Source organism: Somniosus microcephalus, chromosome 1 (genome assembly GCF_052327205.1).
Source record: "Somniosus microcephalus isolate GS21.2 chromosome 1, FLI_Smic_1.0, whole genome shotgun sequence".
NCBI classification, from domain to species: Eukaryota; Metazoa; Chordata; class Chondrichthyes; order Squaliformes; family Somniosidae; genus Somniosus; species Somniosus microcephalus.
This window is the reverse complement of record NC_140987.1, coordinates 246,008,067-246,031,235: the sequence shown is the minus strand read 5'-3', so window position 1 is coordinate 246,031,235 and position 23,169 is coordinate 246,008,067. Positions and strand designations below refer to the sequence as shown.

General features: G+C 48.4%; 1 protein-coding gene across 1 annotated transcript in view; it reads right to left on the bottom strand.

Annotated features, from left to right (window-relative positions):
- The window catches only part of LOC147124691 (ADAMTS-like protein 1), a 145,448-nt gene that overhangs the window by 37,599 nt on the left and 84,680 nt on the right, over positions 1-23,169 (bottom strand). Inside the window, exons 5-7 of the mRNA XM_085983963.1 lie at positions 17,105-17,179; positions 5,683-5,840; positions 3,145-3,256 (exon numbers count right to left, since the gene is read on the bottom strand). Coding sequence (XP_085840089.1) covers positions 3,145-3,256; positions 5,683-5,840; positions 17,105-17,179 — 345 coding nt within the window. The remainder of the gene's footprint in view (positions 1-3,144; positions 3,257-5,682; positions 5,841-17,104; positions 17,180-23,169) is intronic.

The following is a 23,169-nucleotide window of genomic DNA, read 5'->3' as shown; positions in this document are numbered from 1 at the left end:
AACCACGTCTCCGAAATGGCTATTAGGTCAAACCTATTAATTTCTATCTGCGCTATTAATTCATCTATTTTCTTACGAATGCTTTGCGCACAGATATAATGCCTTTAGCTTTGACTTATTTCTCTTTTTCCCTGATGTCACCTTAGTCACTGATGCCTTATTACCTTTGTTGCTCTCTCTGTCCCTTCCTGACCCACTCTGCTTATTTTTACCCAAAACTCTACTCTGCTCTAGAGCCTTGACATTTCTCTCACTGCTTTTAAATTGACTTTTTCCTGAATCCTCCCAGCCCCCCGCTTCATTAGTTTAAAGCCCTGTCTACTGTCCTAGTTGTTCGGTTCACCAGGACACTGGTCCCAGCCCGGTTTAAGTGGAGCCTGTCCCAACAGAACAGCTCCCTCTTTCCCCAGTACTGGTGCCAGTGCCCCATGAACTGAAACCCCTTCCTCCCACACCACTCTTTGAGCCACGCATTTAAACCTCTAATGTGTTTGTCCCTAAGCCAATTTGCACATGGCTCAGGTAACAATCCAGAGATTATTACCTTTGAGGTTCTGCTTTTTAATTTGGATCCTAGCTGCTCAAACTCCCTCAGCAGAACCTCATTCCTAGTTCTACCTATTTCATTGTTTCCTACATGAACCACGACAACTGGATCCTCCCCCTCCCGCTCCAAGTTCTTCTCCAGCTGCGAGGAGATGTCTTTAACTTTGGCACCGGACAGGCAACACAACCTTCAGAACGCTCGGTTGTGGCTGCTGAGAACAGTATCTATCTCCCTGACTATACTGTCCCCCTGACTATACTGTCCCTTGCCACAACTACATTCCCTTTCACTCCCCCCACTTGAATGGCCTCCTACACTATGGTGCCATGGTCAGCTTGCTCATCCATCCTGCAGGCATTTCCCTCATCCACACAAGTAGCAAGAACCTCATACCTGTTGGACAAGGGCAAAGGCTGAGGCTCCTGCAGCACTGCACCTGGGGTCATCTTACCTGCCTGAGTTGCAGTCACACCATCCTGTCCCTGACCACTAACCAGACCTGTACCACTACCTAACCTAAGGGGTGTGACTGCCTCCTGAATCAAAGTGTCCAGGTAACTCTCCCCATCCCTGATGCCCCGCAATGTCTGCACCTCAGACTCCAGCTCATAATCTCTGAGCTGAAGTTCCTCAAGATGCAGGCACTTACTGCAAACGTGGTTGTCCGGGATCACAATGTTCTCCACAAACTCCCACATGCTGCAGTTGTGGCACACCACCTGCACTGCCATCCCTATATGACCTTGTTTTATTTAATTAAATTTGTAATTAGTAACTTAGTTTACAGTGTAGTTTCTTGACTACTTACTTGATCTAGATTAAGTTATGGGTACTGAAATTAAATATCTACCTGTAACACAAAGCACTACAAGTAGTGTAGGCAAAAAGCAGCAACTCCTTCCCCCTTTTCTCTGAATTCCCACTCTTTCCAAATTCCCAAATAAAACACTCCGTTTTAATCCCGCTCTGTGCAGACCGCCTTCTCTAATGAAGGGAAGCACCTGGGCAAGTAGCTGCAGAGGGCAAAAGGTCAGTGGCTAAAGGCACGGCCATCAGTAGTGGAGCAGAGGGAGCTAGGGGAGAGAATTGGAAGGTGCTGCAGGGACATGAGGCAGGAAGAGTTCACCAAGGATTGGCCAGGTGATACCATGGAGCAATTAGAAACAACAAGTTGGGAATTTTGAAACCAAATTTGTTGGGGCACTGGCAGCCAGAGGAGTTTGGGGGAAAGCAGATGGTGCAGTGGATTAAAGATGTGCAATAGATTAAACACTGGCCATTCGCCTCAGGGATCTGGTTTCAAATCCAGCCCAAATGGTTGGCACAAAACTCTCGGTTTATATTTATTGGTGTTGCAAGGACATTTGGAATGGACATGACCCCTGGAATGTAGGGAGTGCAGACAACTTGCATTTATAGAGCACCTTTAACGTAGTAAATTGTTCCAAGGCGCTTCACAGCAGCATTATTAAACAAAATTTGACATTGAGTCACAGGAGATATTAGGATAGGTGAGCAAAACTTTGGTCAAAGAGGTAGGTTTTAAGGAGCATCTTAAAAGGAGGAGTGTGCTGGAGATATAGGGAGGTTTAGGGAGGGAATTGTAGAGCTTAAGGCCTAGGCAGCTGAAGGCACGGCCGCTAATTGTGGAATGATGAAAATTGGGGTTGCGCAAGAAGGCAGAATTGGAGGAGCGCAGAGATCTCGGCGGGTTGTAGGGCTGGAGGAGGTTACAGAGATAGGGAGGGACGAGGTGATTGAAGGATTTGGAAATGAGGATGAGAATTTTAAAATTAAGGCGTTGCTAGACAGGGAGGCAATGCAGGTCAGTGAGCAGTGGGGGCACATTAGATGCAAGGTTTATAATTAAGAGACTGAAATTTTGTACTAATTTGTAGAGAGTTTGTATTGCACAAGTCTGCAGTAAATCTGGGACACAAATTCATCGAAATAGGGCTGTTGCTAAGGCAGATTACAGGAACGGTAGTTTGTGGTTCACATGGAACGAGGAGCACTTATAGGAACTGCTGCTGATCAGCTGAGAGTGCGAGAGGAAATTGTAAGGGACTTGAATCAAGTCGGCCAGCACAGCTGGCCAACACTTGGTGTCAAGGATAAAAATGGTTTGAGATACATTTCTCCTTTCTTTCTTCCGATGGTAAACAGGAAATACTTTCAAGCTCATTAGGATGATGCTTTAGTTTCCTACAGTTTTGCAGTGCGTGTATTTTTGAATGGTGGGAAAATTCATTTAAACTTGAACGCTGATGTATGTGGAGAAAGTGTGTTGGAGGTTTAGGAGAGAACGTGCAAAATTCAGGGTCAGCCAAGAACACGTGCACCAAACGAATGGACAATGCACGCTTCCAACAAGTGCAAGTTATTAATAAAACATACACAAATTTGGTATCTGAAACATTCAGAGAAATTGCTAGTACTCAATCAATATTACCTAATGACTCAGTTAAAGTAGTGGACGTTCCAACACGACAACTATTCATGCAATAACATGAATGACAGTAACTTCTATAATGAGCTATTTAGATTAATTGAAACAGAGCTGTTACAGTAAATGAAAATGACTTAACGAATATTACCTCCACCACAAGTAACGGAACAAGGGAAGAAATCCGTTTCCCTCCACTGATGTATGATGGGCTGGTAAAAGAAAAATTGGACCGTGCTGTCTGCCGTTCCCACGTGTTGTATCTGGAAAAGACAAACAGAAATAGCAGTTACTCTGCTAATACTTTAGAAAAGTGATTCATGTCATCTCCTCAGTTACCAGATATAATTACAACACAAGTACTAAAGGGTGTAAGATCTAGATATCCCTTAACAAGTATAAGTCTCTCCCTTGCTGCTGTTTTATCATTTTAAGTTAATATGACTGAACAGTACAGCATGGTGGGGACAACAGCTGAATAATATACCTGAATGGTATAACCTGGGGGTAATGGAAGAAGAACACATCACACATGGAAAAGCAGAGGTTGTATGTTTGATCACCTGCATTGTCAGGTTGTAACACAATCTTGGGGTTCAGATGACTTTCTAAACCATGAATTATCTGCACTCTACAAATGTGCTCCAGTTACCCCAGCGGACTATTATTCTACGAGTGGTAACAGGTACAGAATGCTGTACTGGATCAGAACATCCAAGAGATTTATGGAAATTCGATAATTCATTCACCCTCTTTGGAACATAACTGAAACCTGTTACTTTTCTGAATGGTTTGAAAGAATAGATTTTTGATCACGAGAGTCACCTTCTTAAAATATTTCTCAGGAATGCATTTTTAAAATTTGAAAATATATAAGGGTCGACTTGTATTTCTATCATGCCTTTCATGACCACCAGATGTCCCAAAGCGCTTTACAGCAAATGAAGTACTTTTGAAACGTAGTCACTGGTTTGAGGTGTGAAACGCGACAGCCAATTTGCGCACAGCAAGCTCCCACAAACAGCAATGTGATGATGACCAGATAATCTGTTTTTGTTATGTTGGTTGAGATATAAATATTGGCCAGGACACCGGGGATAACTCCCTTGCTCTTCTTTGAAATAGTGCCTTGGGATCTTTTACGTCCACCTGAGAAAGCAGACAGGGCCTCGGTTTAACGTCTCATCCAAAAGACATCACTTCCGACAAAGCAGCGCTCCCTCAGCACTGCACTGGAGTGTCAGCCTAGCTTTATGTGCTTAAGTCCATGGAGTGGGACTTGAACCCACAACCTTCTGGCTCAGAGGTGAGTGTGCTACACACTGAGCCACAGCTGACACTTAAACACTATAAAACATTTTTCCAGTTGGGAGGGTGATTGAGTCCTGGCTCGATGAGGTTTTGTACCTTGTGGGCAGGTGGCCCACTCACAGGGGTCAGGATTACATCTGGCTCGGCTGCTGTCTCCTGGAATCATTTCACTAGATGGGAAGCTCAAACTCATACTGAAGGACTCAATGGACCAAATGGCCTCCTTCTGTTCAGTACTATTCTATGATTCTATAATTCATTACACGGCATCCTGGTGGGTTTGTACATCAAACTGTGGTAGGAATTAATCTCAAAATAGCACGTGGGTTTTGCAAAACATATGAACATGGTATGGTCTCAGACGGAATGGTAGGAGGAAAACAAGATTTCCCTGCCTGAAAATGCTGAGAGGCAACTCGCAGAATGCTTCCGTAGTAGCACAGGTGACAAAAATTCTAATCACTTCAGTCAAAGCTGATATTTCAGACAAAAGTTATGAAATGTCAAAACCTGTTTGGCAAGTCATGCAAGTAGTTTGCCCCTCTTCTACAGGCTTTAGTTCAGCCAGGTGGAATGCTGCCTTAAATGATAGAATTTCTGGCAGATCAGATTTTGTCCTCATTATCCTATCATTTGTGCACCCCACTTCCACCGGAATTTATCACGGATTTTAGAAGTGTACAACTCTGGCATACCTCATTTATACCCCAAACTGTGACCCCTACGCCCCCCGCACCACCACACCCCCCCCAGTAATATCCCACTTTTGCCCCAGTGAGATTGAAGAATTTCCAGCTCTTTGCTTTTGCTGAAGAAAACTGTTGAAAATAAACAGAATAACTTTATGGACTCAGATTTGATTACAAATTTTATAACAAAAATTGCAATACTGAACGGGCATGTTCTCGAAACAAAACATTAGACGCTCAGTTAACTCCATACAGTGTTTCTTGTTAATGTTTAAAATTTAAGCACAAAGAACTAGCAAATAGTTTTATTTGACTCAACATGTAGGAATGAAAGATGTTTAATTTGTAACCAGTGTGTGATGAAATATTCCATTCATCACTCATTGGTATTCTCTGCCTGTGACTGTGGTTGGTTTCAGTTTCATTTCCCTTACCTCAGTTCCGTTTCCTCACCATTGTATTGTACTGTGTGTAGGGCTCCGCCCATACCTGGCCCCTATGTAAGCTGGCCCAGCCTGCATCACATCCAGTACGGCAGACCTCTGGATGGAAGATACCTCTCCTCTGTGTGTTACCTTCTAAGTCAATAAAAGCCTTGTTTTGTTTCGCTAACATCGAGTCTTGGATTTATTGAGGCACATCACAGTGCAACAGTTATTAGAAGCTAACAGTTAAGAACAATGATTTACCTTTACAGTGAAATCTGCACCAAGAGGCCCATTTGTTCTCAGTATCTCTTTCTCGGGAAATTTTTGGAACTCCACGCTGGTGTTTTCAATGCTGAAGATTCCGGGAGTGCTCAGGCTGTTTTCTCCTTTGTGACCCAACAGAGTTTTTGTTTCCAAATCTTGAAAATATAATTAAAACATTAATTTAGAGCAGATTTTAGTCACAATTTCTGTCCCGAAACACCATATAGATAATCCTATTATTACATGACATGAAATGGTTTGCATCACTAACACTAGACATCAAATACTGTGCAGTTTGTATCGAGAACACTGCAGATTAACCAAATCACAGTATTGAAGTTCTCTTTCTTTTTTCTGGCTGTCTACGCGAGTTTCAGTTCCTAAACGTGCACGGGGTAAAATCTGCATTCTTGTCCTTCAGATAAACAGATATTACTTTAATGTTCCTTTTTGAGAATACGATTGGGCTTTGTGTCATAATTCCTCACACAGTGAATTTTCAGGTCAAATTGCTCCTGCTGCATTTGTAGGCTGAACATTGCTGCCTCAGCTTTGCAATCTCACCCCTTTTTATGCACTGTGCTGGTAAATTCCTGGTCAAGTTTTCTCTTGACTCTCACTGAAAAGCAAGACCAAAAGAAAGCCAAAAAGCACAATGGAGATCCGATCATTCACAACATTACTGAATGTTCTCTATTAAAATGATAGGCTGACTGTCATTCCATGGTGGGGTAAACTGAATATGGTATGTGGAAGGAACAGGATCAATAACCTAAACAGGCTTTGCACATTCCATATTCCTCACACTTGGAATGATGAACCTGTGGGTTGAATTCTTCACTCACTCTGCAACTTTAAACTCACTGCTACAGTACAGATGGAACGCACTATAATTGAGACATATTTTCCATAGTCTTTTTTGCTAAATTCCCAACAATGTTCAATACCTTTTCTATAGCTTTTATCAACATTTTCTGCTAAAAGTTTCGACAGATTGAGTTGCTGTTGAATGACCCAGAGAAGTTTGAATGTTTCCAGCATGTTCTGTTTTTATTTCTGCTGTATTTTGTTTTTGTTTTGAATTATTTATATCTCTTTTTGCACTGTGTGCTTTGCTTTCATTCCTTCTCTTTCTCTATTTATATCTGAACCTCCCCTGATTATTGGTTCAAAGTCCCTTCTACAGCCCCATTTATCGTTTCCGCTAGGACCTTGGTCCCAGCCCGGTTCAGATGGAGCCCGTCCCAACAGCACAGCTCCTTCCTGTCCCAGCACTGGTGCCAGTGTCCCATGAAATGGATCCCCTCCTTCCCACACCAGTTTTTCAGCCACACATTCACTTTCTTGATGTTTGTCAGGATGACAAGAGGTTAAGAAAGAAGTAAAAAAAAAATTAGAAAAGCACAGAGGAATCACAAAATGAAATGATCAAAGAATATAAAAAGAAATAGTAAAGTCTTCTATGGATCCATAAATTAGAAAAGGAAAATTAAGATAGGAATAGGGCCACTAAGGCATGCACAAGATAAACTCACAAGTAATGACAGTGAAATGGCAGAAATATTGGCCCAGAAATTCGGGTCTCCACAGGTGAGTACGCACGGGGTACTCACCCGTAAGCCCAATGGAAGTGCCGGTTTCGTGCATGCACTGCGCATGCACGGGAAACCGGCGCTTCCGTTTCCCTGAAAGAAGGGGTTCAGAAGTCGAACGCGTGCGCCGGAGAGGCAGCGCATGCGCATTGAACTTACGTTTTTTTTGCAGGTTTTCCTGGGAGGGTAAGTCTCCAGAAGTTAGACATGTAAAAAGCAGTCGCAAGGCCTGCTTTTTACAAGGTAAATGGTGAATTAATTAAAATTAAAACATTTTTCCACAGGTTTATTATTTTTAAATAAATACTTTAAAGAAAGGTAAGTTTATTTTTAGCCCCGTTAGAAAATGTAATTCATTTTTTCAAAAATTTAAATTATTGTTTAAAATAGTTATTTCATGTAATTTATAGTTTATTTTAAAAATGTGATTTAAAAAAAAATTATTTGAAGATTTAGTGATGTTTTGGGGCTTATAGTATTTACAGGTTTGACAGGCCTTCCTGTCAAACTTATGAATGAAGCATTCCCTGCTACCATTGGCTCTCCATGGCCCACGTGATCCCAGGGGACGCATCAAACTAACTGCGCCCCTGGGATACGCAAGCACTACGCGCCGGCAGTTGGAGGAGGCCCAGGGTCGCAATTCCACGGGGGCCCACAGCTCAACGGCTGGCGCGCAAGGTAAGTGCATGTCGGAGGCTTGCACCCGCAGGAAGCCACCAACCTGAATTTCTGGGCTATTGAATACTTACTTTGCATCAGTATTTACCACGGAGACTAACATGGTGGACATGACATTAGAAGAGATCAAAAAGGTATAAAGACATTTAAGTTAGAAAGGAGGGAGATAATTGATTAACTAATCAAACTTAGAGAGGAGAAAACCTCTGGTCCAGATGGATTGCATCTGCGCATATTAAAAGAAGCAAGGGAAAAGATGGCAGAGGCACTATTACATATATATACTAGCTGGAGTGCCCAGCGGTGCCGAGGGTTTTTTGAGGGCATGTTGTTGTTGGAAGAGAGAGAGAGCGACTGGGGGGAAGAGAGAGAGCGACTGGGGGGAAGAGAGAGAGCGACTGGGGGGAAGAGAGAGAGCGACTGGGGGGAAGAGAGAGAGCGACTGGGGGGAAGAGGGAGTGCGACTGGGGGGAAGAGGGAGAGCGACTGGGGGGAAGAGGGAGAGCGACTGGGGGGGAAGAGGGAGAGCGACTGGGGGGAAGAGAGAGAGCGACTGGGGGGAAGAGAGAGAGCGACTGGGGGGAAGAGAGAGAGCGACTGGGGGGAAGAGAGAGAGCGACTGGGGGGAAGAGAGAGAGCGACTGGGGGGAAGAGAGAGAGCGACTGGGGGGAAGAGAGAGAGCGACTGGGGGGAAGAGAGAGAGCGACTGGGGGGAAGAGAGAGAGCGACTGGGGGGAAGAGAGAGAGCGACTGGGGGGAAGAGAGAGAGCGACTGGGGGGAAGAGAGAGAGCGACTGGGGGGAAGAGAGAGAGCGACTGGGGGGGAAGAGAGAGAGCGACTGGGGGGAAGAGAGAGAGCGACTGGGGGGAAGAGAGAGAGCGACTGGGGGGAAGAGAGAGAGCGACTGGGGGGAAGAGAGAGAGCGACTGGGGGGAAGAGAGAGAGCGACTGGGGGGAAGAGAGAGAGCGACTGGGGGGAAGAGAGAGAGCGACTGGGGGGAAGAGAGAGAGCGACTGGGGGGGAAGAGAGAGAGCGACTGGGGGGGAAGAGAGAGAGCGACTGGGGGGAAGAGAGAGAGCGACTGGGGGGAAGAGAGAGAGCGACTGGGGGGAAGAGAGAGAGCGACTGGGGGGAAGAGAGAGAGCGACTGGGGGGAAGAGAGAGAGCGACTGGGGGGGAAGAGAGAGAGCGACTGGGGGGGAAGAGAGAGAGCGACTGGGGGGAAGAGAGAGAGCGACGGGGGGAAGAGAGAGAGCGACTGGGGGGAAGAGAGAGAGCGACTGGGGGGAAGAGAGAGAGCGACTGGGGGGAAGAGAGAGAGCGACTGGGGGGAAGAGAGAGAGCGACTGGGGGGAAGAGAGAGAGCGACTGGGGGGAAGAGAGAGAGCGACTGGGGGGGAAGAGAGAGAGCGACTGGGGGGAAGAGAGAGAGCGACTGGGGGGAAGAGAGAGAGCGACTGGGGGGAAGAGAGAGAGCGACTGGGGGGAAGAGAGAGAGCGACTGGGGGGAAGAGAGAGAGCGACTGGGGGGAAGAGAGAGAGCGACTGGGGGGAAGAGAGAGAGCGACTGGGGGGAAGAGAGAGAGCGACTGGGGGGAAGAGAGAGAGCGACTGGGGGGAAGAGAGAGAGCGACTGGGGGGAAGAGAGAGAGCGACTGGGGGGAAGAGAGAGAGCGACTGGGGGGAAGAGAGAGAGCGACTGGGGGGAAGAGAGAGAGCGACTGGGGGGAAGAGAGAGAGCGACTGGGGGGAAGAGAGAGAGCGACTGGGGGGAAGAGAGAGAGCGACTGGGGGGAAGAGAGAGAGCGACTGGGGGGAAGAGAGAGAGCGACTGGGGGGAAGAGAGAGAGCGACTGGGGGGAAGAGAGAGAGCGACTGGGGGGAAGAGAGAGAGCGACTGGGGGGAAAAGAGAGAGAGCGACTGGGGGGAAGAGAGAGAGCGACTGGGGGGAAGAGAGAGAGCGACTGGGGGGGAAGAGAGAGCGACTGGGGGGAAGAGAGAGAGCGACTGGGGGGAAGAGAGAGAGCGACTGGGGGGGAAGAGAGAGAGGGACTGGGGGGAAGAGAGAGAGTGACTGGGGGGAAGGGGGGGGAGGAGGGAGGGGAAGGGGGGAGGGGGAGGGAGGGGAAGGGGGGGAGGGGAGGGAAGGGGGGGAAGGAGCGGGGAGGGGGAAGGGAGAAAGGGGGGGAGAAAGGGAGGGCGGGGAGCCAGCAGACCCTCTCCCCTCTGCCGGCGATGGCTCCGCGAAGCTCCGTGCCACCCCACGCACTGACATGGCCCAGCCGAGCGCGGCGCCCCGGTCAGCCCGAGCCCCGCCCCCCCCTCCCGAGGCCCCCCCCCCAGCCCCACGCCCTCCCGAGCCCCGGCTTCAAGACCGCCGATTGCGGCTGGGCCTGCGCTGGAGCCAAGCCTCAGGAACGGACGTGAGCCGGCTTGAGGCTGTGAGAGAGGGCCGGGCCCGGTTGCCGGGGTAACCCTTCACCCCTCTTCCCGCTCTCCTGAGCACTGGCCTCCCGAGCCCCGCCCTCCCGAGCACTGGCCCCCCCGCCCGAGCCGCGGGGAGGAAAGAGAGAGAGAGCCACTTCTCCTCCGGTCGATGTGTTGCGGGCCGACCCCTGATGAGCGCCCGATCAGCTGAGCCTGAGCCCCGCGGTGACCGCAACTCACCTCCCACTAGGCTCCCTCCCGCCCCGCCAGCCTTTACCAAAATGGCGGTGATGGCTACGCTCGGCCCAGTCCTGCGCCGCCAGCCTTTACAAAGATGGCGGCGATCACGGGGCGGGCCCAGCGGGAGGGGCGGTGCCTAGCTCGGGCGTGGCTGGGCAACAGAGGCCCAGGCTTCCAGGCCTGCAAAAACGGTGAAAGGTAGGAAAATTATAGAGGTTAGAGAAAAGATTTACAAATTAATTAACTTTTTTAAAAAACAATTTTTGTTTTGAAAGCAACTTTTTTTTTGCTGGAAATCTAGATTTGAAAAGAAACACGCAGAAAGTGGGAAAAAAAATAAACTTATGAATCAAGATGGCTGACACTCATATAATTGCAAAATACTGCAGATGCTGGAAATCTGAAATAACAACAGAAAATGGGGAGACCAAACGCAGATTGGGCGACCGCTTTGCGGAACACCTCCGTTCAGTCCGTACGGGTGACCCTGAGCTTCCGGTCGCCTGTCACTTTAAATCACTGCTTCACTCCCACTCTGATCTCTCTGTCCTCGGCCTATTACATTGTTCCAATAAAGCTCAGCGTAAGCTCGAGGAACAGCACCTCATCTTTCGATTGGGCACTTTGCAGCCTGCCGGACTCAACATTGAGTTCAACAATTTCAGATAATTATCCCTGCCCCCATTTTTCATGCAGTATGATTTTTGCCATTCCCATTTGCAACATTTTATCTTTCCTGCCTCTTACAAAAGTACAGGATGTTCTTTCTATTTCTTCCTCCCCTCCTAACCCCCCCCCTGTCTCTGCACCTGCTTAATATCTGTTACATCTCCAGCTTTTTCCAGTTCTGATGAAGGGTCCCAGACCTGAAACGTTAACTCTGTTTCTCTCTCCACGGATGCTGCCTGGCCTGCTGAGTATTTCCAGCATTTTCTGTTGTTATTTATGGCTGACACTCACCTCAGTTCAGAATGATAAGGCCCGCCCACACACGCACCGATTGGTCAACCGTCAGGTCACTGAACTGTAGGATTGATCAATCATCATGTCACTCAACTCTAGGATGGCCCGCCCGCACACGCAATGAACCCGCCCCCACTCGATGCTAATTAGCGGATAATGAGCGAAATTTTGAAAGTTTTTTGGATACTGTCGGCACAATTTTTGTCCGACCAAAAAGTAAATATGCCTATGAGAGTCCCCTAATGATAAGCTTTCTTTTGATACAACATATGTGTAGCTACGTTCTATAACTTTTGATTGTATAGCCGGACAGACAGACAGACAGAAAGACAGACAGACAGACAGACAGAGACAGACAGACAGACGGAGAGACATAGGCCTAGAAATTCATTGTAGCCACTTTTGGGGCGGTAAAGTGGGGCGGCCGCTAAAGTTTGCGCCCGCCGCCAAATCGAGGCCACTTCTCCGATAGTCATTAGCTTCGCCCTAAGAGTTCGCTCGAGCGCTAAAACTGGTGTTGGACGCCTCTGTTTGGGCGCTAAGCCAGAGGTGCTGATCGATAGCGCCGAGGCCGGGCGCAGCGCAGGTGCGGCCATCTCGTGATTGACAGCAGACACCCTGGCGCCGGCCAGCTCTTAAGGGGGAAGGGTCGACTGTGTCTGCTGCCACGCCCTGGATAGTGGAGCCCTGCAGCTGGGCCTGAACCCTGCTGCTGGACCCAAATAGCACCTGAAGCCATGGAGAAGGCCCGTGAACGTGCGCAGCGCTTCTCAGAGCGTGATCTGAGTGTGCTGGTTGGTGCTGTGGAGAAGAGGCGCCATGTTTTGTACCCGCACAATGGCAAGAGGGCGCCGTTCCGCGTCTACAGGAGAGCCTGGAGGCATGTCGCCAGCAAGCTGTCAGCCAACAGCGAGGTCCCCAGGAGCGGTGTCCAATACCGCAAAAAGTTTAATGACCTCACGTGGATTGTCAGGGTGAGTACCCTTTCCAGTGACCTCCTCATCCTTGCATGTGCACCTCACATTATGGGCAAAGGGACCTGAAAGCCCTAATGGCCAGCCCTCATCCAGCAGCGATGGGACAGGCATGAACATCAATTGCACAATCTGCACTTAACACACTGGCCAGGCTATTCCACCATGGGAGGCAGTGCACACAAGATCAGGGCTACACACTGTACTTAGAGGCCGTCCTTTCTCTTGCAGGCCAAGCTGGCAAATAATCGGAAGAGCCGGACTGCGACCGGGGGAGGCCGACCCCAGATCCAGCCGCTCACCGAGCTTCAACATCGCGTGGAGCGCATCATGGGTGGCCGGGTGATTGGCCCTCTTGCATGTGGAGATGCCGACCCTGTTCTGGCCACCAATGGTAAGGACATCCACGTTTGGACCTCTCTCGTCCCACTTGCGCATCAGATCTACATCCTTTGCCACTGTCCGGCCAATGTGCTGAATGCCACCACTCATGCATCCCTTGCTGACGCCCTCTCCTCAGTCTAAAGCTACTCTTGTGCCTTCCTGCTTTCAGATGGTGAGCAGATGGTGAGAAGGAGGTCCCTGAACTTGCCAGTGACAGACCCTCAGAAGAGGAGCAGGAGGAGGAGCAAGAGGAAGGCGGCCCATCAGGGGAACCCTCAGCCGCGGCCACCCAGGCCAATGTAGGGGACACGTCTTCCCTGGAGGGGAGCGTGGCGGAAGTTTCGAAGGGGAGGGGAGCTCATGGGACCTGCGGCCTGCAGAAACGCGGGAGCGGGGTGGAAGCTCGGCGGCCTTCTCCCCAGAGGTGGGATGCGTCGGAGGGGAGTCCAATTGCTGGGCCCAGCGGCGAACAGCAACGCAGGAAGGGTCGGCCAGCTCGGCGGCCTTCTCCCCAGAGGGGGAGTCCGGCCCCCAGTCCGGAGATGGTCTTCGGCGAGGAGATGGAACGCCTCGAGGACTTGTCCGCGGACTCGGAGCGCCGGCACACGGAGCTCATGGCGGCAGTGGCACGGTTGCCTGAGGCCATCGAGTCCCTCTCTCGGAGTGTGACCGAGTTCGGGCCCTCAGAGGCCATCAGTCGGGCGGAATTCCGGGCAGATCAGGCAGCGAGTCGGGCGGAATTCGGGGCAGATCAGGCAGCGAGTCGGGCGGAATTCGGGGCAGCTCTGGCAGCGACTGGCCAGGTGATCAGTGGTGCCGTCCAGTCAATGGCTGCTCTGATGCGGTCAGTGTACAGGTCAACACAGGCACTCACTGCTGCCACACTCGCTGTGTCAGCTAGGCATCGCCAGGGCACCCGGCGCGCTGCAGCAGCACAGCGGTCTGTCCCTCGGCAGATTGGTGCGCATGCTGCAGTGCTGGCCCGGGCGAGTGCCAGTGTCTCAGGCGACCAGCGAGCGCCTGCCATCCGCCAGCTTGCCCGCATTCCTCCAGCCGCCACTGCCACTCCCCCAGTGGAGCTGGCAGGAGCTACTGCAGCGACTGATGCTGGCCAGCCACAGCTGCAGCATTCAACAGCCGACCGCTCGACGGCCAGACCTCGACTAGGCCGACCCCCAAGGGCATCTGCCGTCACGACATGTGCCCCTCAGGCGCCTGCCCCCAGCCTTGCAGCAGCCAATGGCCTTACTTTGAGGAGGAGCAGCAGGGTGGGCAGGGGCCACACAAAGATGGCCAAGGCATCGCCCTAGCGGGCCAAATAGTCGAATGTGTGGCCAGTTGTGTTTGTTTTTTGAGGCCGAGATTTGCATGTTTGCCGATGATGTGATGTTTGTTTTTTACGAAGGCCGAGAATGACGGCCATTTTAGTTGCACTATTTTGTTAATCCTCTCCAGGTTGTGGGAGCGAGTAATTTGTTTGAGTGTTTTTTGGGGGTTTTGTCTGTTTTTGGTTTTCATGTGGGAAGGGAGCTGAGTTTGAACAATAAAGCATTTTATTTATTAACATTGTCCATGTTTGATCTTTGAAGTGTTTGTTGCCTTAACCGGCTGAGGGCTTGCGGAGCGGCTGCAATCATGTTCTTTCATTGGCACAAGCCATTCCCTGACAGGGGGCCTGGAAGTGACGTTCAATAAGCCGCCGACGGGCGGCCCTTGGACCTTGTGCCTCCCTCCTGGGCTGGTACCCCTCGTCCTCCTCCTCCTCATGCTCCTCCTGCTCCTCCTCCTGAGGTGGTGGTCCAACGTGAGGTGGCAGTGCCTGAGTCCTGTGGATAGCCAGGTTGTGCAGCATGCAGCAAACGACGACGAATTGGGAGACTCGATCCTGCGAATACTGGAGGGCTCCCCCGGAGCGATCGAGACAGCGGAACTGTTGCTTGAGGACGCCGATTGTTTGTTCTATGATGTTCCTAGTCGCTTGATGGCTCTCGTTGTATGCCTCTTCAGCAGGGGTCGTGGGCGCGCGGAGCGGGGTCATAAGCCAGGTACACAAAGGATAGCCTTTGTCCCCGATAAGCCATCCTCTTGGGGGAGGCTGTGCCTGGAACATGTCAGCCACAGTTGTCTGTCGCAGGATAAAGGCATCGTGGCTGCTGCCTGGAAAGCGGGCATTGACAGCTAGGATGCGCTGCCTGTGGTCACACACCAGCTGTACATTGAGGGAATGGTAGCCCTTCCAGTTGCGGTAATCCTCGGCATGCTCAAGAGGTGCCCGCAAAGCCACATGCGTGCAGTCAATGGCGCCCTGCACCATGGGGAAACCCGCTATTCTTGCAAATCCCACTGCACGCTGCTGCTGCTTGTCCAGGGTCATGGGGAAGGAGATGAATTGATGTCTCCTGATGAAAAGGGCTTCTGTCACCTGGCGGATGCAGCAATGCACGGCGAACTGGGAGATGTTAGCGATGTCCCCAGCAGCGGATTGGAAGGAGCCGGTGGCATAGAAGTTGAGAGCCACCGTCACCTTCACTGCCACCGACAGAGACGTCCTGCGCATCAGCTGTGGCTGCAGATCTCTGTGAAGCAGCTGGCAGATGTCTGCAATGACCTCCCTTCTGAATCGCAGCTTCCTAACACACATCGCGGTAGACATGGTCAGATAGGAGGACTGCTGGCGGTATACCCTGGGTGGGTAAGGCCTCAGTTGGCGACGCCTGTTGCCCCCTCTGCGTCTAGCCAGGGCTGCCACTCTCTCACGGCGTCTGTAAGCCCTTCTGGCATAAGGCTGAAAGTCAGCGTTGGCACCCAATGCAGCCCCCATTATATGCTGGCAAACACTGAGCTCTCAATGAAGGCAAAGATAATTGCTAAGCTCTGGCCTGAGCCAAAAATACCTGTCCTAGTGTTGGTCCAAACCAGTAAGCTCTCCTCCTTGGTCTCTGTCCAAAAAACCGTGGCACAAGAGTGAATGCTGCAAAATGGCTGGCCTTTATAGTGCAGGGTAAGTGCCCTTTAATTAGCGCTCCCCGCGGCCCGGCTTGGCTGTGTACCGTTCCACTTCACAGTCGTTAGGGCCGCCCGGCGCACAATGGGCCGGCGCGAGTGAAGTTCCGGTTTGGGGCGCACAAAGGGCGTTGCACTATTAAATGACGTCATGATCTGCGCGCGCAGCAGGGCGCGCGCTAAGACTTTGCGCCGGCGCTAAATGTGTCCTGAAGTTGGGGAGAGGCGCAGATCGCGCTGCGCCCGGGCGATAAGCACCTAGCGCTCGAGATCTACTCCTCCTAAGGCGCTAACGGCTAGCGCGCCCAACTGAATTTCTAGGCCATACTGTTTTATATATATAGATATATAAACATTTATTAAAAAAGGGATTAGTGCCAGAGGACTGGCAGACAGCTAATGTTATTCCTATATCCAAGGAGATAGAACAAATCCAGTTAGCTTAACGTTGTTGGTAGGAAAGGTAATGGAATCTTTACTCAAAGATGTAACAGAAAAACATCTAGAAACCAAAAATATAATAAAGAAGTCAGCACGAACTTCAAAAGGGAATGTAGTAGATGCAATATATTTGGACTTTCAAAAGGCCTTTGATAAGGTACCAACCGCATAGATCGACTGAGGTCAGGACATGTGGAGCCATGGGACAAGTAGCAGAATGGATAACAAACCATTGAGAATCCAAATATTTTGATGGATCTAATCAAATATGTAACTCTTTATATGAGTGGGACTCAGAGCTACATTTAGTTTGAAAAATCAATCTGGAAAAAAGGACATCCCAGAGATGTCCTCTTTTTAAAAGGAACAGGAGTTCAAATGCAAATGCTTCACCTTGATTTTATTTGCCTCCAGTTTTTATTTAAAATTTTAATCCCTTTAGACTGGCACAGAGGAGCACTTATCTATTTTCAATGTCAACCAACCCAAGTCTACCATTGTCACAAACACAGAACAAGCAAATCTGGCCATAAAAAAATGATTGAAATGTACGTTTTAACAGACAGTGGCTGCATGTATAGCCGGACAGACAGATTGTTTCTAATTATTATTAAATGTTTTCCATGACATCATTAAGGATGATCTGAAAAAAACATAGCAATAAACAGCAGATTTAAAGGGTTACGGTCGTAAAATCCGAGTCTACTTACACAGATGGTCTGGGCCTTTGAGTACTATTCGGACATGCCGGCTTCCGTATGGAATGGCAATGACAGTCTCATCCACTGGGGAAAGGCATTTGAAGAATGAGACATTTTAATGGAAGAAGTATCTGGGAGAAAATGTTCTAATACGTATTTCTTTAAAAGTATCTCTTATCTAGTTTACATAGGCCACATTGAAATACTGTAATTGAGAGACTGCTGGATGACATTATCAATATCAAAAGAGCAGAAAGCCAGGAATAAATGGAAATGCTTACTTGTTCATCCTTCAATAAGAAACTATCATAATACATTTCATTTTTTGGAATAAAAAAAATGTTTAAACAGATTTTATTAAATACCCTCTGAAGGCCCTGTCTATTAAACACATATGGACTTCTGACTGACTTGACCCCAATAATGGAAATCAAGTATAACGACATAATCTTCTATTAACAATTGTAGAATCTTTAATAAACCATAAGCACAGACTCCATTTTCTATTTCAATTGAATTTTGTTGCATTGTCTCATGAATTAACTGAAAATTCATTATGATTCAAAGCTCTGAATTTTTGTATTTTATGCTATTACTTGTATAGAATCCGACAGCACTAAATTATCCTCTGGATGTTTCAAGAATTTCTGTCTGCTGGAGTAAGTGACATGGCACAAGAAATAGTTTCACGAGTGATTGGTTGAAGTAATAAAACATGCATTTATATAACACCTTATCATAGATTGAAGCACATCACGTACAAGCTTTGTAATGAGGTGAATGACAAGTTAATCTGTTTTTGATGGTTGTGTTTCTAAGAGGGATCTTGGTCAGCACACTGCAAGGACTCTGCACTTCTTTAAATAGTACATGAAACACTGGAATAGGCAAACAGGGCCTTACTTTAACATCTCATCCAAAGGATGGCATCTCCAACAATGCAGCACTCCCTTAATATTGCACTGAAGCATGAGCCTAGATTATATGCAGAAGCTCTGGAGCAGGGCTTGAATCCATAACTTTCTGATGCCGATGCATGAATGCTATCAAGTGAACCAAGCTGATATTGAGTCAAGAGATAATGAAAATACTTGTGGTTGATTGAGAAAAAAACCCAACCCTGTTCATTTAAAAAATCCAAAAGTAATCAGAGTGTTGCAGCATTAGAGATCTACAGTTGGCCTTTGGGTTCCTACTACTAACCGTTATGTAATTATCTCTTCTGGATGGTGCCTATGTGTGGATGTTGGGCGAGGACAAGATTGAGCTTGGCTGTGCTACTCTACATGATTGACTAGCCATACTCACTAGGCTCATATATGTAGAAAGGATACTTCTCTGAAGAATCGAAGAGCTACCAATGGGATTGTAAATAAACAATCCAATATAAAATCAAGTGAAATTCTTCGAGATCTAAGGATTTGAAATGAAGTTTTAAATTAATATATTGGAGTTGCAAGAAGGCAGGGGAGAAAGGTAGAGGACAAAGGCTGACTCAAAGCACAGCTAAAAACCGACAAAGACAGGCAGACACTTTACATGTTTGCTGATTCGTTTTGCTGTCGATATAAACACCTGATTGTCTAGATATATCTACAAAGTTTCCGGTATTTCTGAATGATTATTTTGTCAGATTGAATTTCACTAAATCATAAAAATAACCCACATTTTCAGTTTTAGAATTGTAAAAATAGTGATCCTGTACATTTGCTTTAGTTGCATGAACATTCTTGATCAACAATTTTTTTTAAAAGCAGTCACTGCAGTATTAAATTTAAGGAATACCAATTACACCTGGTATATTTTCCAAGGAGTTTAGGCAGGTTTTCAAAGGAGCTCTGAGTGTTTGTAAACATTTTAGTGGCTGGTTAATCTTGTACAGTTGTAAGGATTCACCGGCAATGATAAATGCTAACACATTCCATAAATCTAGTCATTCTTTTCCATATATGGCTATTCTAATAATCTTCTAAACATTATGATATAATTGTTTAAACACACTTGGCGTTGGCTTGGCACAGGCTGTTAGCGTGCTGTGCCACAGAGCGGTAGGTCATGGTTTCATGCCAGTGATTCCTCACTTCCTCACAGAGCAAGAACCAGATGTCCAATGTGATGTTGAGGAGGGGAACTCGGTGGTTGAATCATCTTGGTCAGCTTCAGTCACATTTCTTTCAGCCAGCCTGAGTGCAGTTCTAGGCTAGAGTAGAGTTGTTCCCTCCTATTGGGTCGGAAACAGTATGTGGCACAGAGAGACACAAGAACAACTTGCGAACACCCCAAATTATTATTACTGTACCCATAAATCCTCCAAAATCATACAGCCAATAGAGGTAAGCAAAGGGCCAATGAATAAATGAACCAATTGATCTGTTCGATTTTCTTCTGAAGACATTCCCATGTTGGTGCACAATCACTGGCTGCCCTCCAGTCACATTCCCAAGTAGCCACTCTTTGTGTTTGTGCCTAGACAGTGCCAACAGGTTATCTGACCATGGGGAGATCATCACAGCTGATCCTCATGTCCATATGTGCATTTTACAGTCCAAACATCAGGAGCATGAATTTCTGCCCTGAGCCCACAGGCCAACTGTAATACCTCCCACTACGATGCCAAGTTAGATCAGCCCACCCAGCACAAGCTAGCAGTCAAATATGGGACTTTCTGGTTTGTGTGGCTTAGTACCACACTGGGAAGCTCAAATACCCACTCAACAATTGGAGCATCTAAAATCAACTCTTCAGAAAGGATGTCACTTCTTCCTGCTCTACCTTTGTGAACTTTAAATTAAAACCAATTGGCAATAAGACTTATAGCAGCAGTATTCTGTTGGAAGATGGTTTATTTTTTTGAAGTGATTTACTGTGAATCGTTTGATTTGATTTCTTTCACTTGTATTGTTCAGATATTGCGTTCCATTGGCATTATGTACCTGCAGCTATAACCACACTCATTTTATGCTTTTTATACTATTCAATATATAAACACATCAATACGTCAGTCTAAACTGTAAGCAAAGTATCAGTAAGCAAAACCACATTTATGTTCTGCGGAGTTGAAACGATCAACAAGTTAAGAAGTTACAAATGTATAAAAATGCCCATGGTATTCTTGGCATGACTTCAAGTTGTCATATTTGATCCATCAACACACACAACAAAGGAGAATGGTGAAACGTTCCAGAGCACTGCTCAGGAAATCATCCTGTGTGTGTTCATTGTGCTCAATCCTGGTGCTGAATCCCTGATGGGAACTTAGTTCTTAATTTCTCACCTGCCATTGTTTGAACATCAAGTTGTGATTAAAATAAAATCATAAACCTCAATTTTCTCATTATAGGAGACTGTTTTCTAGGGATATTGAAAGCATTAAATGCATATGGAATCAGTCAGTTTTACAACTATGGCCAAGATTGTTTTGAAGCTTTAAGTAAACTATTGCCAATGAATAAAATATTTTAAAATAAGGAAAAAAGTTAAACATCATTTGTCCCTTCAGAAATAAACTTTGAGATGCCACAGTATTAAATTTAGTAAGAAGACAAAGTAATGCATGTGTGTGTGTATGTGTACCGTACTTACATACAATATATTAAATAAATATACGATGCTGGTAAAAGAAAGTCACTTTATCATCTCTTCTCAAAGCAATCTGTTTACACAAGTTAACTCAGACACCAGGTTTGTTCAGGGTCACTGGGGAAATTCCACATTGTTTTGCCTGTGTTTTGGATGAAAAATCAATTATAGGGGAACAAATTTTGGGGGGCGATTTCCTGCAACTGATCGCCCCAGAAGTAAGCTGCTTTGCCAAATTGGAAGTTGGCAACTTCTAAGTGTGCAGCTCTCATGAAACAGGCACCAGGCACCTCGCACGCTCCGCTCTGCTGTTCCGTGTCTGAGAGGGACTGCTCAGGGACTGAGAGGCTGTTGAAACATGCCCAGAGCACTTCTTAATAGTTACATTTCTGTGGAGCAGGAGTGGAGTGGGAATGCGGCTGGAACAGAGAGGAAGCAGAGCGGGGGAGGAGCAGGTTCAGTGGGAGTGGAGTGGAAGTGGAGCAGAAGAGGAGCAGCCGTGGAGCGGGAGCGCAGCAGGAGTGAAGCAGAATGCGGGACGAGTGGGAGTGGAGCAGGGATGGAGCAGGAGCTGAGCGGGAGCGCAGTGGGAGCAGAGCAGAGGAAATGCAGGAGTGGAGCGGGGTGGAGCTGGAGCCAAGCAGGAGTGCAGCGGGAGGGAGGAGCAGAGTGGGGGAGGAGCGGAAGTGGAGCAGGAGCCGAGCGGGAGTGGAGCGGGGAGGAGCAGGAGTGCAGTGAGAGCGGAGCAGGGGAGGAGCGGGAGTGCAGTGAGAGCGGAGCAGGGGAGGAGCGGGAGTGCAGTGAGAGCGGAGCAGGGGAGGAGCGGGAGTGCAGTGAGAGCGGAGCAGGGGAGGAGCGGGAGTGCAGTGAGAGCGGAGCAGGGGAGGAGCGGGAGTGCAGTGAGAGCGGAGCAGTGGAGGAGCGGGAGTGCAGTGAGAGCGGAGCAGGGGAGGAGCGGGAGTGCAGTGAGAGCGGAGCAGGGGAGGGGCGGGAGTGCAGTGAGAGCGGAGCAGGGGAGGAGCGGGAGTGCAGTGAGAGCGGAGCAGGGGAGGAGCGGGAGTGCAGTGGAAGTGGAGAAGACATGCTCCTCTTGGCTCCACAAAAATACTGTGTGCCCCTCAGGCCTGGACACTCCCCTTCCACTCTCTCGCTCCCCCTCCGCCCTCTTGCTCCCGGCTCTGTGTCGGAGCCGGCCACAATTGGTCTGACCCTGTTTGGCCAGCTACATCATGGTGCCTGATTGGCATCTGCAGCTCACCTGTTTAATGGTCATTTTGATTGGGTTTCACGTTGCCAGGGACTGACAGGGCAAGCAATCGCTGCACTGACTTGCCACCCATGTTGTGCCCAAGTCCAATTTCTCAGCTCGTAATCTCAAGTTGTTTTTAATTATTTAATTTTCTGATTTATTCAATGATTATTATATTTTGCCTTACTTTAGGTGCTACACCATCTCCTGGATACCCTGGGGATATTAAAGGAGTCATTTTAACCTTACCCGCTCAGCGCCCCAATGGAGGGCTCTCTACGCAGGAGTCCTCCCCTGTTCCATCGGGGACTTGGCCTGGAGGGTGTTGCACGGGGCGGTCCCGTGCAATAAGGTTTTAAGTAGGTTCACGGACTCTCAGGCCGCCTGCATTTTTTGCGGCCTGGAGGAGTCCGTGTTTCGCGTTTATATGGAGTGTGAGAGGTTGCAGCCCCTCTTTCACTACTTGAAGGGGCTGCTCCTCGATTTTTAGTTGCACTTCAGTCCCACGCTCTTGATCTACGGTCACCCGGTGCGGAGGGGAGCGGGCGGGTTGGAGGACCTCCTTGTGGGCCTGCTCCTGGGCCTGGCTAAAAAAGCCATCAATTGGCCCAGGCAGCGGGCGGTCGAGGGGGTCGTCCAGCCAGATTGCCTGCCTCTCTTCCGCGGCCATTTTCGCGCCCGGGTGGCCCTGGAGATGGAGCACGCGGTGTCCGCCGGTGCGCTTGAGTATTTCCGCGACCGGTGGGCGCCGCGGGGACTGGAGTGCATCATCAACCTGGAAAACCAAATTTTAATTTGATTTGTTAAATTTTAGTTGAACTTTTGTTTACAGTCTAATTTGTTTTTTTTTTGGTTCAAACAATAAGAGTACCCGCTCAGCGGGAGGCTGATGGGATTGGATCGGCCACCTGCTTTACATTCCGGTGTATATTGTGGCCGATTCAATCTCCTGAGTTTCCCGGCAGATGGGTTAGATTAAAATGATCCATCCACCTCAACAGCCAACCACATAGTTTGAGATTGAGTCAGACCAGGCAGGGTGGCAGCTTCCCTTCCCTGAAGGCGATTAGTGAACTCTTTGGGTTTTTACAACAATCCAGCAACTTTCATGGTTATTTTCTAGTTGCAGCCCGCAAACTGGCAATTAATTTTCAGAACTCGCCACGTTGGGATTAGAACTCACAACAGCTAGACTACCATACCCGAGATTCGGAGCTTATAATGTAGTGATTCCCAACTATTGCGC